Source organism: Manis pentadactyla, chromosome 4 (genome assembly GCF_030020395.1).
Source record: "Manis pentadactyla isolate mManPen7 chromosome 4, mManPen7.hap1, whole genome shotgun sequence".
NCBI classification, from domain to species: Eukaryota; Metazoa; Chordata; class Mammalia; order Pholidota; family Manidae; genus Manis; species Manis pentadactyla.
Window position 1 is genome coordinate 103,052,798 of NC_080022.1, and position 14,399 is coordinate 103,067,196.

General features: G+C 41.2%; 1 protein-coding gene across 1 annotated transcript in view; it reads left to right on the forward strand.

Annotated features, from left to right (window-relative positions):
- LOC118931523 (dynein axonemal heavy chain 9-like) overlaps positions 1-14,399 on the forward strand; it is a 287,535-nt gene that overhangs the window by 52,776 nt on the left and 220,360 nt on the right. Inside the window, 4 exon segments of the mRNA XM_057499470.1 lie at positions 205-340; positions 2,465-2,657; positions 2,751-3,179; positions 13,974-14,196. Coding sequence (XP_057355453.1) covers positions 205-340; positions 2,465-2,657; positions 2,751-3,179; positions 13,974-14,196 — 981 coding nt within the window.

Sequence of the window (14,399 nt, forward strand, 5' to 3'; positions counted from 1 at the left end):
TTCCCTGCCTGGGTTAACTTTGTGTTCCTTACAGTCAGTGGCTAAAACCATTAAACAGAATGGATCTGATACACATGTAATAGCAAAGTCTTCACAAGAATGCTTTTTTTCTCTATGTGTTCTTTTCATTCCCATTACTGGTGACTAGACCAGACCTTCCATGTTATTAAACATGGTTTAATAAATCCATTCTCTTTTTCATAGGAAAACCTGGGTCTGTTTTCAGCAGACCCAGCCTCTAATATCTGGAAGACTTACGTTAAGTACATCGATGACATGTTGCTGGATGGATTCTTTCTAGCCATTGAGTGCTCCCTCAAGTACCTCCTGGAAAATACTGGTATTTACTGGCTTATGGATGTGGGTTATTCCTGGAGAGATAACAGTCATAAAGTGTATTGACTTATAGTAAAGGGTAACTGAGCATTCTGTGACTTCTCCCAAAATGCTGTGGACATTTTGTGAATTACACACAGTAAAATAGCAAAGGTATTGAGTTTCTAAATTGTTCAAAAAGAAAAGACTTCTCTCCAAAACTTGGACAATAAACCAGGCTCTCAAACAGTGAGACCTATAGCAAAAGCAAAACCATAAAATCTAATCAATCTAAATCAAGCTTCAGAAAAAAGAAGTGACTGAATTGGAGCCGTGGGAAGCATAGTCAGACGGCTTTGTCTTCTCTGGTCCACCTTCCCGTTTTCCACCTTCTCAGGTTTGGTGAAGTCAAGACCATTCCCATGGCTTGGGCTGAACTCCCCATCCTCCCTCAGAATACAAACCCTGCCCAGGTCAAATGCCGCCCACTCTACCCAGGAATATTATCCCCCTTCTGACCTCTTAAAGTTGCTTTTACCAAGGTTATGGAACCACCAGGGAAGTCTGGTTTGAATGGTAATAATGCTGTCTTTGCATCTGACACACAGATTAGGTTCTCATGTTTGCACATGGGATAAAAATCTCATGTGGTCAAAAATGGTCTTGCAAGTCTTTAAAACCCTGTAGACTACATGCAGCCTGATCTATCAAATTATAAGTATCTAACACATATAATAATGCATAATAATACATCATGAGTACATATACAAAGCACAATAGTACAGATATTTTAAAACTATCCTATGAATGTAGTATGATTGTCAATGGTATTGGTAAACTTGCATTGCCTCAAGTTAAATATGTGTTTGATGGGACAAAATAGGATACGTGATCCCTACAGTTTTGAAGGCAAGACCCTAGTCTTACGTATCTTTGAGGATCCCAGGATTTTTTTAGTTAGGGTGAATGGCTAAATTCTGGTAACAAAAACTCCATCTGTACTGTGGCTTAAATGACAAAGACCTCTATCTTACAAGTGCTGGTCTAAGCTTCCTGCCATCCTGCCATTCTCCAGGGCCTCCTCTTCATTTCTGTGGTTGAGCTGGGTCACTGCCATGTCTGGGCTTGAGCCTGTGACAGTGGGAAAGAGAGAGCATAGGGGAGGGGAGGCCACTACCTCAGTGGCCCTAGCCTGGAAATGGCCCCTGTCACTTCTTCCCACATTCCAGTGGTGAGGGAGTCATGTTACCACCCCAAACCGCAGGGAGGGTGGGGGAAGGCAGCCACATACCCAGTCAAAATTCTATTTCTGGGGAAGGAGGGAATAATGAATTTCAATGCATAGTCTCTGCTGCCCACAGTATCCAGCAAATAACAGTCTCCTAAATATTTCTACAGTCAAAAAGATACACAGAAATAAGTGGTCACTGATAAAAGTTTAAGCATTAATCTTGTCCTTGGAACATCTTGCCCCATGTTTTATTTTGACTTAAATTTAGCAAGTTAGTCTAGTAAGCAATCAGGGATTTATTAATTATTGATACCGTTTTTAAAATGTTCATCACTTCAGGACTACCAAATTAAAATAGGTTGTGTTTTCATAGAAAAGGAGCTGAACAGGCAGGATTATAACTTCTCTTTCCTTTTCCTGCCTAGTAACCACAGACAAGCATACCGCTGTTCACCTAGGGAGTGCCAGTGGGAGTGCATGGTTTGTGCCTAGGAAGAGATCAGCTGCACCCAAGAAATTGGCTTTGTAAAATCAACCTGTTCTCAACCCAAGGCTCTACTGTGTGCTCTGGCACCCCCCTGGCCCTGCCCAACCCAGGAGGTCTTGGGAATGTGGAAGGGGACTGGCTTGTGTTGATCAGTCACTGGGATATGCTCTCTGAGGACAAGGAGAGTAAATGTCCTGCAATGCCCAGGACAGCCCTGTACAAGAGTTAGCCTGTTTAAAATGTCAGGGGTTCCCCTGTTGATAAACACAGCAAGACTGTCACCGTCACCTTTCCTGGCGTGTTAGCAAATTTTCCTATACCCAAACAGCTTATCTAAAGGAAAGGAATGCACTAGGTATTTTTAAAACATCATTGCAGTTTGCTCATTGTACCCATTCTTCTTTGTTCCATTTGTTTTCCTTGTTTTACAGAATGTTGAGCAGGACTCACCCCGATATTCGAAGCACAGTTGAGCTTAGCAATCCCAGAATTAGTTTTCCATCCGTCCCTGGAGTCTGGAGTGAAGGGTGGCTTCCACGACATTGTTGAGGGTCTTGTTACCAGCATTTTTGGAATATCGTCTTTGGTGCCACGGCTTTCACCACAAAACGGCTCTCCCCACTATCAGGAACTGGATCTGTGACCATCCTGCCTTCCAGCCAGCTCTGGAACTTCTTGAGAAATGTGGGTGTAACCTACCTGCCGTTGTCTTGCTCCCCAGGTTGATGTGGAGGGCATGGCCTGTTTGGCCAGCATGAGGAGCACCCTCATGGAGAGGTTTCAGAGCATGATGGCCCTCTGCTGCAGCTATGAGAACACCTTCAGCCAGTATTCCTACCTCTACATGGAGGACCGGAAGGAGGTCCTGAGTCTGTTCTTGTTGTATGGGCATGTCCTCACACCCGAGGAAATTGAAGCCCATGCAGAAGATGGCATCCCAGAGAACCCTCCCCTCCTCCATCAATTTAAAGCGCAGATTGACTCCTATGAAAAGCTCTGTGAAGACATGTGCAGGCTGGAGCCCATCAGGGTGTTTGAGAGCTGGATGAAAATTGATGTGTGACCCTTTAAAGCATCTCTACTGAATGTAATTAAGAAGTGGAGCCTCATGTTCAAGCAGCATCTTGTTGACTATGTCACTGACAGGTAATAGAGTTGTCCCAGCTTTTTTCCAGCATTCCAAGCTATTGAGAACACCATGTTCTTAATTTTCTTTATATTTCCCTATAGGTTCATTGATTAAATTAAAAATTAAAGCAGCTGTTGGAGGTTCCAGGCTTCTGGACACCAGTGGAAACTTTCCTCCTGCCTTTACTTTGCTCACCAGATATGGCCTCTTTTTGTTTTATTTTCCATTTGGTGCCCACTGTGTGAAAGGCACCCAGTAAGTGGTAAATAATGTTCTCTGCAATCATAGCAGATCCAGCCTCCCCTCACAACTCTGACTGTGAAATCTCTTTAAGCCTGGGAAGCAGAGGGCATCTAATGGACCTCTTAGATTTTATTTCTACCACTTACTCCTTGTCTCAGATGATCCAGCTGGGCAATGCGGACGTCACTAAATCCACACATTCCTGATGCCTGCCTGGGACATTCCAGCCATATGATAGGACTGGATCTGACATTCTGTCTATTCCACTGTGGGCTTAGACTCCCCAGCCCAGCACCAGGCTCACCAGCCCAGAGCATCAGCCTCTGATAAATAATCAGTCTGGGCAGCAGTCCCCTGGTCACCTCACCTTCGCTTTGTCCCTGCGGATCTGCCACAGTCAGAATGTTGACCCCCACCCCCACCCTGAATCTTGTGGGGAGCCTTGGTCTCTCTGTTCAGTGTCCGGCCTTTGATATGACAGCTGGTGCTCCAGGGGAGCCATCCTGTCCCCTCCCCTGCATTCGGTGCTGCTCTTGGTTAAGGTACAGCCTCCCTGCTCAGTGAACTAGAGCTGTGAGCAGAAGGAAAATGGCCAAGTCAGGGGTGTGTCTGTCTGCAAGCAAAACCCCAAGAGATTTGCAAGGCTGGTGGCCTTCCCCTCTGGGAAACCCCAGAAAAGCATCACAGGGTGTTTTAAATGGGGCTTCCTAGGTGTTCTCTAAGAAGCCAGTTTTCCATGTTCACAAAAACTTTTGCTCCCTGAGGAGCTGAGAGGCAAGGAGCAGAAGCCCTGGTGGGCACGGGGGCAGCAGTAGAGGTGCCCCCAGATAGAACACCGCTGAGAGTGGCAGCTGCTCTGGCTCTTCTTCACTGGTAGGTCGGATCATCCGGAGATACAGGGGCATGTTTCTAAATACAGGTTTTATTTTTATTTAGGTGTGGCATGGCCAACAGAGAATTGGTAGGAGACAACTGCAATTGAAAAGATAGTTTGTTACACTTGTAGATTCCAAGAGGAAGTGTAAACCCAACATGGAGGGCCACACAGAGAAGCGCCAGGGTCCATCAGGAGGCAGAGGTGTGAGGGGGAAACGTGGGCAAGAGACTCCATTCTGGTTTCCATGGAGAAAATGGGCAAGACAGAGTGAGCAGGTTTGGAACTGGCTTGTTTGAATCATTTCATCAGGCTCTGGGGCACAGCGGCTGTCCCTAGTTGTCTGGCACCTGGCCCCGGGGGGTAGGGCAGGTGGTTATGGTCTGGATGTGGGCATTGGGTGGAGGAGACGGTTGGGGATATGGACTCTGGGTTGACAGGCTTTTTCATGAAAAGCGTGCTCAAAGGCAAGTCCTTTCTATCCCTAGGAATTGGCCAGCCCTGGGAGGGGCATTCCCTTCAGCATCAGCAAGGCCCCAGATGTTTGAGCTTCAGGAAGACATGGTTGGTACAGGGTGTAGTGACAGCAGCTGCCTTGTCTCTACCACGGAATGCTTCATGGGATCTAACCATTTTACAGGATAAGCATGTTGTATAGCAGTTAGGAGGCCTGAGTCCTTGTCTTTCAACCCCTATTTCACTATCTCTGAAGGAAGACAGAATGACTGGATTCCTCTAAGGTGCCTCTAGTGTTATCAGTTGGTGATTCCATAAATTGAGTGCTTTGCTACACTTTGGGAGAATGTGTTACTGTGTTCTCAAGGATTAGAAAAAATGGAAATAATGAGAACAATGAGAAACATTTATTATTGAGTGTCTGCTATGTGTCACATAATTATGTGATTCCCCCAACCCTTAATAGGTCAGGTGGAAGCCCCTCAATCCTGCCTCGCCTTACATCTCATACACTTCATTTACTGTCGGAAGCTCAGCCCTTCTTTATCAACTGTTCTTTTCAGCTTGGGCTGTTGTGATACTGTGGTTTATAAGAAATATGTATTTGGTCTTCATCCCCATCTCTGGCACAGAGCTCCTAAAACCCTTGGAATTTCCTAAGTGATGAGAGTGAGAAGGTGCTCTTTGTTATATTAAAGAGGTGACTTTTGGACCCATCTAAGGATGGAGGCAGGTTACCAGGAGGACAACCATGTGGTTAGAAGGTTGGGACTTGCGGTTCCACTCGCCTGGCTTTGGGGCATGGGAGGGATGGGAGGCCAATCAATTGCCAATGGCCAATTATTTAATCAATCTTTCTTATGTAATAAAGCCACCATAGGAACCAAAAGGATGTGGTTCAGAGAGCTTCCAAGTTGGTGAACATCTGGGGACGTGCGGAGCATGGCAGACTCAGAGAGGGCTTGGAAGCTCTGCACCCTTTCTCCATACCTTGACCCTATTAATCTCTTGTATCTGGCTGTTCTGAATTCTGTCCTTTTATAATAAACCAGTAATCTGATGAGTAAATGGGTTTCCTGAGTTCTGTGAACTGCTCTAGCAAATTAATAAAACTCAAGGAGGTGGTCATTGGAACCTCCCATCTATACCCAGCCAGTCAGAGGCAGAGATGGTAAGTTGGGCTGTGAGGGGTATCTGAAGCGGGGGACAGTTTTGTGAGACTGAGCTCCTACCATGTGGGATCTGATGCTACCAGATAGATAGTGTCAGAATTGAGTTGAATTGTAGGACACCCAGCTGGTGTGGGACAATTACCTGGTGGTGTGGGGAACGCTCTCCCACCCCCAACACACACACATTGGAACTGGAATTCGAATCCTAGAGCTGCCATAACAAAATGCCACAGACTGGGTGGCCTAGAAACCAGAAATTTATTTCTCCCAGTTCTGGAGGATGGGAAGCCCAAGATCAAGGTGCCTGTGGTTTGGTGCCTGTGGGGAGCTCTCCTGACTTCCTCACTCTGTTCTCATGTGGCCTTTCCTCGGTGTCTCTGCACAGAGAGAGAGAGATCTCTTTCTTTTTCTCATAAGGCCACTAATCCCTTCTGAGGAGCCATCCTCATGACCTCATCTAACCCTAATTACTCCCCAAAGGCCCCACCTCCAAATGCCATACCATTAGAGGTTAGGGCTCCAACACAGGAATCTATGGGGTGCACACACATTAGGGCCATAACATCATCTAAATTCTCATCCCTGTTCAGCTCTTCATGCCCTGATCTGGCTCACCCCCAATCTTGCCCTCACCAAGCCTTCCCACAGATCTCAGAATCTTTCATCAGCAAATGCCCACTGTTCCCTTCATCATCCCCCATCCTCCTCTTTCTCTAACTGAACCCTGGCTCACTCTTGAGGACACTTCTTTGCAGCCCTCCCCTGTATAGCCTGATTTTCCTCCTGTATCCCTCTGAGCCCTGGGCCTGGAGGCACTCTTGTTGGTCCTTGCTTCTTCCAGAACATGTCTCCACCATCCTCCCTCAAAATCCCCAGCTTCCCTGTAGCAAGTTCTTCCAGACATCAGCACTTGCTGTGTGTCTTTGCTGCAGCTGCCTCCTGAGCTGTTAGCCATTCTTCCCCATCACTGCAGCTCTTACCATCTGGCTCAGCCTCCCTTCCCCATGCTTCTGCTGACAATCATCCCCAGGGAGCCAACATCCACATAGAGTCTCCATTGTCCCTGCTTCTTACTTTGCTGACCTCTCTCCCCAGTGCCCTTCCCCTCCTCCGTAGCTCTGCTGCCTCATTCCATGTCATGCTCTCTGTGGGTATAGGAAAAGTTGCAGAAGTAATTTCTGTCCCTTCAGAGCCTCAGGTTCAAGCATTCCATTCTCTGACCACCGCCTAGTATCCTTCCAGGTCATGTACTTGGCAGCCCCGCCACATACTTTCTTCAGACCCATCAAGATTCCCAATCCATTGGCCCTGATGCTTCTCATTGTGTCCTTGATGTTTTATTTTTCAGTCCCTAGTATAAATGAAATTTTAAAATCATGTTTTCAGTGGAAATGGAATTGACTTTTGTATATTGATTTTGTATCAAGCAACTGCTAAATTAACTTATTAACTCAAATAATTTATCTGCATCCTTCTTTGGGTTTACCATGGACATAGTCATCATCTACACATTTATGATAAGTTTATTTCTTCCTCCTCAGTCTTTTTATAAAATGCATTTTATCACTATTTCTTATCTTGCCACACTGTCTAGGACTTCCAGTATAACGTTGAATAAAGTGGTGATGGCAAGTACCCTTGTTGTGCCCTAGTCTTAAAGGGGATGCCTTCAACATTTCATTACTAAATATAACATTTGCCATGATTTTGTGTGTGTGTGTGTGTAGATTCTCTTTATCTGATTAAAGAAGTCCCTTTCTATTCCTAATTTGTTAAGAAGATTTAGCATAAATGGATATAGCATTTTACCAAGTGCTTTTTCTAGCTTCATTAAGATAATTCTGCTTTTTCCCTCAAAATGTTCAAATGGTGAATACATTATTTAATTTCTAATATTAAACCAACCAGGTGTTACTGTGATAAGCCCAACTACGAAGTATTATTTTTTCAGATATGTCCACTGGGTGATTTTGTTTGCAGATATTTTGTTTAGCATTGATAGGTTTATGTTTGCAGTTGAGATTGGCCTTCAATGTTCCTTCCTTATAAATGAGTTTCATAAAATGAGTTAGGACATAATCCTTCTTGCTTATTCTCTGGAAGAGTTGATGTAAGATTGAAATTCTCTGATCCTTGAATGTTTTATTTAAATCTCCTATTGGGCCATCTGGGCTTGATATTTTCTTTGTGGCAAGAGTTTTACCTATAATTTCTCTAATAGTTATAGGAGTTTTAGGTTTTCCATTCCTTAGTAGGCCATATTTGTCTAGGAACATATCCATTTCATGTAAACCTTTAAATTATTGTCATAAAATTTATAATATTCTCTTATCTTTTTAATCTCTATAGAATCTATGGTTATGTTTCCTTTCTCACTTCTAATTGTTTTTATTTGTACTACTTTATTTGATCAATATTGCCAGAGATTTATAGAAATTTATCTTATGAACTCATTGATCCTCTTTATTATAACTCAATTTCCATTGTAGTTTATTCTCTTATGCTTATTATTTCCTTCTACTTTTTTGGATTTGTTTTCTGTTCTTGGCTAACTTATGATTCTTTTTTATTGATTTTGAAACTTTGCTTTTTTAAATATAACTTTTAGTTATAAATTTCCTTTTTTTAATTGAAGTATCACTGATAAACAATCTTATATTGGTGTCAAGTATAAATTCCCTTTTAAGTACAATTTTACCTACATCTCACAAGTCTTAACATGTAATATTTTTATTATAATTTAGTTCTAAAACAGTTTTAATATCCATTATGATGAGTTTACATATATTTAAAATTTCCAAACATAGGGTTCTTCTAGTTGTATTTCTGTTACTAATTTCTAACAATCACACTGTGGTCAGAGAATGTGATACATGTAGTAACAAGCTTCTGAAATTTGTGAGTTTGCTTTATACACTATCTAATGGTCAGTTTTTATAAATATTCTTCACACATTTGAATAGAATGTGTATTCTGTAGCTGCTGGGTCTAATGGTCTGTGCATGCCTATGTGATCAAATGTGTTAACTCTTTTATTCACATTCACTGTAATCTCACTGCCTCTTTTTGTCTGCTTAATTGATCAATTACTGAGGTAACTGTGTTAAAAATTTCCACTCTGCTGGTAGATTGTTAATTTCTCCTTATATTTCTTTCACTTTTTGTCTCATTTATTTTAAGGTTAGGTTCTGTGAACATGCAGAGTTTGATTCTTTCTATCTTCCTGGCAAACTGAAACTTTTAGCCATACATTAATCTTCTTTATCTCTAGCTAGATTTCTTGTGTTGAAGTCTGTTTTGTCCTTTTTTAATATGACTAAACCAATTTCCCTTGTATGATATTTGCCTAGTGTCTCTCATTTTACCTGTTGGCTTTCAACCTTTCTGTGCTTTTATATTAGGAGAGATTTTTATAAGCAGCATAGAACTGAATGTTTCATCTACCTCAATACTGACATTTTAACTGGATGTTCATCAACATGTCTTTTGCTATTTTTGGATCCATTTCTACCATTTTATTATATACTTTCCATTTGTTCTTTTCCTTTTAATTTTTTCCTTTTTGCCTGCTTTTTTTGTTTTCTTTTATTTTTCCTTTTTCTTACTCCATTTTCTTCCCTTCTGCTAATTTGGATGTTGTACTATTAAGGTCTCCAGTTCTTATGGTTCCCATTGCTATTTTAATAAGGATCCTTAAAAGAAAGAAATTTATCAGCATTATTACTCTCTTCACAACCAATGCAAAGACTTTAGAATAATTTGAACTCAACTGTTCACTCCTAGAATTATATTCTGTCATTCCCAGTAATTTCAATTGCTCCCTAGTATTTAAACTCCACAAATTATACTTTATTTTTATACACTCAATGTTTATTTAAATTTACCTACATATTCACCAATATCTTTGCTCATTAAATTTTCCTACATCACAGAGCTCTTACCTGAGATCTATCCATTAGAGGTTCCCTTAATAAGGGTCTATTGGTAGAACTCTCATGCTTTCTTTGTCTGAGAATGCATGTATTTTGCCCTTGTGCTTGAAAAAAGTTTTTTAGAAGATAGAATTCTAGGACAACAGATATCTTCTTTATGTATTAAAGTATTATTCCACTGTGTCCTGGCTTCCATTTTTTCATTGCCTAGTCACATGTTAGTCTAATTCTTTTTTCCTTCCCTTGTTTTGTAGAAGTCTGTCTTTGCTCTGAAGCCATTTATCTACTTTTAAGGGTTTTTTTTTTACCCTTTTTGGCAATCTTCAGTTTCATGAACTACCTATGTGAGGGTTTCTTTATATTAATTTTGCCTTCAATTTGTCGCTTTTTTAATCTCACATTTGAAGTCTTTTAGCAATTCAAGAAAATTCTCCACTAGAATCTCTTCAAAGATTGTTTCTTGCCCATTCTCTCTCTTGCTTCCTCCTGGAGCCCTTACTACACTTATGCCAGATCTTTTCACTCTTTCATGTGTCTTCACAGTTTCCAGAGCTTTCAGTTTTTTGTCTATCTGCACTGCAGTTCAGAAAACTTTACTTTCTCCACATAGAGCAATCTAATTCTCTCTTTCAGCTTTGTCTAAATCTCCTCTTTAAACCATTCACTGAGCTTTAAATTTTAATTATACTTTCCATTTTTAGATTTCTATTTGGTGATTTTATAATTTTGCTTGCTCATTTTTTACACTCTTTTCTTCTTTGCTCAAATGTTAAGGCTTCTCTTTTATTTATTCCTTTTTTAAGTTGGAGAACATGTTCATTAGATGATTTTAAGACAACTTCTGATGTGTCAACTTAAAAATTATTTGTTTCTTCATGCTGTAGATTCAAGGTAACATAAAGGCCTACAGGAAATTATTAGCTTCTTTCTCCAGGAATTGTCCATCAACAAAGCACAGTATGATCATTTTTGCATTGCTAAAACACATGTTAAAAGCTTTTCTATCCTTCCCTTCACAAAGTAATGCCATCACAGGCCATAATTTTCATGTTATCCACTTCAGTGAGTTTTGTCATTTGTTGGAATCCATCATTCAGACAAAGGTCCACATGCTATCACTGATTCTGGCATATTTGCAAAGCCTCTGAAATTGCTTCCATTCCTGACTGAGATAATGCTGAATTTACATTTGAACTTAGTACTGGGTCAGGGGCAGGGTCTGTGACTTATTAAGGCTGTGTGGACTTATCTAGGCTTCTAGAGTGATTCCTAAAGAAAACACTTCTGTCTAAACTGGCATATGGTGCTTAAAAGGATAAAGTTGCTTTTCTTAGTCTTGAGTTGATGTCCGAGAAACTGCAGGAAGTCACTTTCTCCTGCTTTATGGGTCAAAAACGGTAAAGAGAAACACTCAAACAAGAACTCGTTTGTCCTTTCAATATATTAAATATTGCTGTTTATATTCTGCATCTGAATTCCAGTATCTGAACTCTTCACAGGTTTCGTGTCTGTTTCTGCTAGCTCCTACTCATGGTGACTTCTTGTATGGGTTATAACTTTTGATTGTAAACCATGTTCCTTGGAATTTTATCTGTGGAAATCCTTTGAAGATTGGATTCTAGTTTCATTCCTCCAGTAATGATTTGCTTTTGTTTCTACCAGTCATCCAGGGGATTCTTCCAACCCCAGACCACCTACACTTCAACTAGCAGTGGCCCACCTAGTGCCCAGGGTAAACCAGGCAAGTTTCCCTACAGTCCCTTTCTGTGCAGTGTGTTTATTTTTTGTTCACTCTTGCTGAGTTGCAGCTTCCTATTAGCTTAGCCTACCCACCTTGTGTGGGCCCTTGGCTCAAGCAATCAAAGTGGAAGTTCCAGGTCTTCATGGTGCAGTAGAAACCATTATATGAACGCCAACTTAAAACCTTGCTTGGTTCTTGCTCTTGATACATCTTCAGCCTCTGGAGATTCCTTAATCTCATGCCCTGCTAGTGATACATATTTTAAATGATTTTGAAATAGTTGCTTATGCCTTCTAGTTGTTTGAGCAGGAGGGTTACTCATGTCATCATATACATCATACAGCTAGAATCTGAAGTCTGCCATTCCCCAGCTTACTCTGCAGTCAGCCTTTTACTAGACCAGCCCACTGAAACCACTCGTGTCAAGGTTGCTAATGGCTTTCACACGGCCACACCCTGTGGTCACGATCTGTCTTCATCTTCATGTGTACCCCTCAGGAGGAGTTGGCATAGCTGATCATTCCCTCTTTCCCCATTTCTCCCTGTGGCTTTCAGGATACCTCACATTTCTTGTTTTCCTCCTGTCTCACTGGCTGTGCCATCTTGGTCTCTTTAGCTGGGCTTGTCTCTTCTAGACCTCCAAATATTAGAATTCCTGAAACCTTAATCCTGAACTTTCTTAGCTATCTATACTCATATTCCAAGTGATATCTAACCCAGCACTTGAAGGACGACTGTGTAATAACTACCAAATTTATATTTTCAGCCCCATCTCTCAGGAGCTCTCCACTGACTAATAAATGTCTCCCTAAAGTGTCTAGTGTCTGGGAGGCATCTTAAACCTCATGTGTTTAAAACATGTTCCTCTTCCCCTTCTCCCTCCACAAAAACTAGTCTTCCCCAATTCTTCCCCATATCTTTTTAAATGGTACCATTGTTCACCTCACTGCCTGGGACCACTATTGATCTCTCTCGTTTCCTCACATCTCTCCCCTAATCCATCAGTGGGTCCTATAGGCTCTATATGCAAAATTATCTTGAATCTGACCACTCCTCAGGTCTACCAGCCAGGTCAAAGTCAATTATTTTCTGTCACATGGACAATGATTATAGTCCCTGAAGCCCTCCTGGCATCCATTCTTGTCTCCCAACCAGCAAAGCCAGCATCACCGTCTTCATTACCACCTCCCACTAAAACACGTTCTCCTCCAGCTGCAGATCTTTTGCTCAGAATAAAATCTGGAGTGCTTATCATGGCCACTAATGCCCTGCCATGTCTGGCCCCTTGCTAACTCTCTGCTCTCTTCTCCCTCCATTTTTTCCCCATTTGCCTCATGCTTCTGCCACGTTGACTTTTCCCCTTTTCCTCAAACAAGTCAACTGAATCCAGGTTCTGTGCCTTCCCTCATGCTGTTCCCTCTACCTGAAAACTTTTATATTTCTCTCTGTGGCTCCCTCCTTCATACCATTTATGTTTCTGCTCAAAAACCACCTTAATAGAAAGGCCTTTACTAACCACTCCATAGAGAATAGAGCCATCCTAAATAGTCTCTACCCATTTATAGTTCTCATCACTACGTGAAACTGTTCGGCCTATTCCATCCACTTGTTTCCTATTTATTTTTCCCACTAAGAGGTAAGTTTCAAAAGGGCAGAGCCTTTGTTTATCCTATTTATTCTCTCCTCAGGGTCTGGAAGCATGCTAGGGTTCATGTGTTAGACATATTAATTTTTTTCTTGTATCATGTAATAGATAATAAATATATCTGAATTAAAGACAATTCTCCCAATAACCAGTGAGACAGAAATGATTTCTCCAATCTTATAGGCAAGGAAACAGGCTCAGATGTTAAATGACTTGGCCATGATTACACATACAACCCGAGTGTGTATGATTTTAGACACCACAGTATTTTTGTGATTTATAGTTCTTTTGAAAATTTCAAAAAAACATTACAAAAAACATTGCAAAACAGTACCAAAGTTCCCTTTCTGTGCAGTGTATTTTTATTTATTTGATTCATTTATTTACTTTTACCTTCACTCAGATTTCCCAAATGATAACATCTTGCATAACCACAGTACAGTCAAGATCGGAAAGTTAATATTGATGTACTAGTAACTAACCTACAGACCTTGTTCACATTTCCCCAGCTGTCCTACTAATATGTTGTGTCTCTGGAGTCTCCATCAAAGTGTTCATCTTTGTCTTCATGACTCTGACACTTCTGAAAAGGCTCATATTCTTACCATCAGTGTACAGTCTATGCAGAGAGCTGTGCACATGGAAGGTTCTCCATAGCAATAGCTATATTTTAGGGGCAATAAATAAATCTGCTTTTTTGGGAGAAGCAGGAGAGTGGCTCCTCATGTTCTGTTTGTGTTTTGCTTAGCTTGGCTGACCTTGAAGTGTTCATAAAAAATAGTGAGAGTGGCTTGCTCAAGGAAGTTGAAAAAGGCGATTTTAAAGGATTGGTTGAGATTATGGGACACCTTATGGCTCTTAAAGAATGGCAGGGCAGCACTGATGAGATGTTTGAGCCCTTAAAGCAAACTATTGAATTGCTGAAGACCTATGAACAAGAATTGCCAAAAACGGTGTTTAAGCAGCTGGAGGTCAGTGCAAAATTTGTTTTCCTAATAAAAGAAAGAGTGGGGGAGTTTTAGGATTTCAGAGTCGGGTGAGGTAGATTGAAATAAATGAGAAACAGGGCTTAGCAATTGCCCAAGGCGCATATTTTAGAACAGTATGTGTAAGGTATGTGTCATATCTAGCACATGGTGGAAACTCAATAAATATGAAACACTGTAATTCTGGA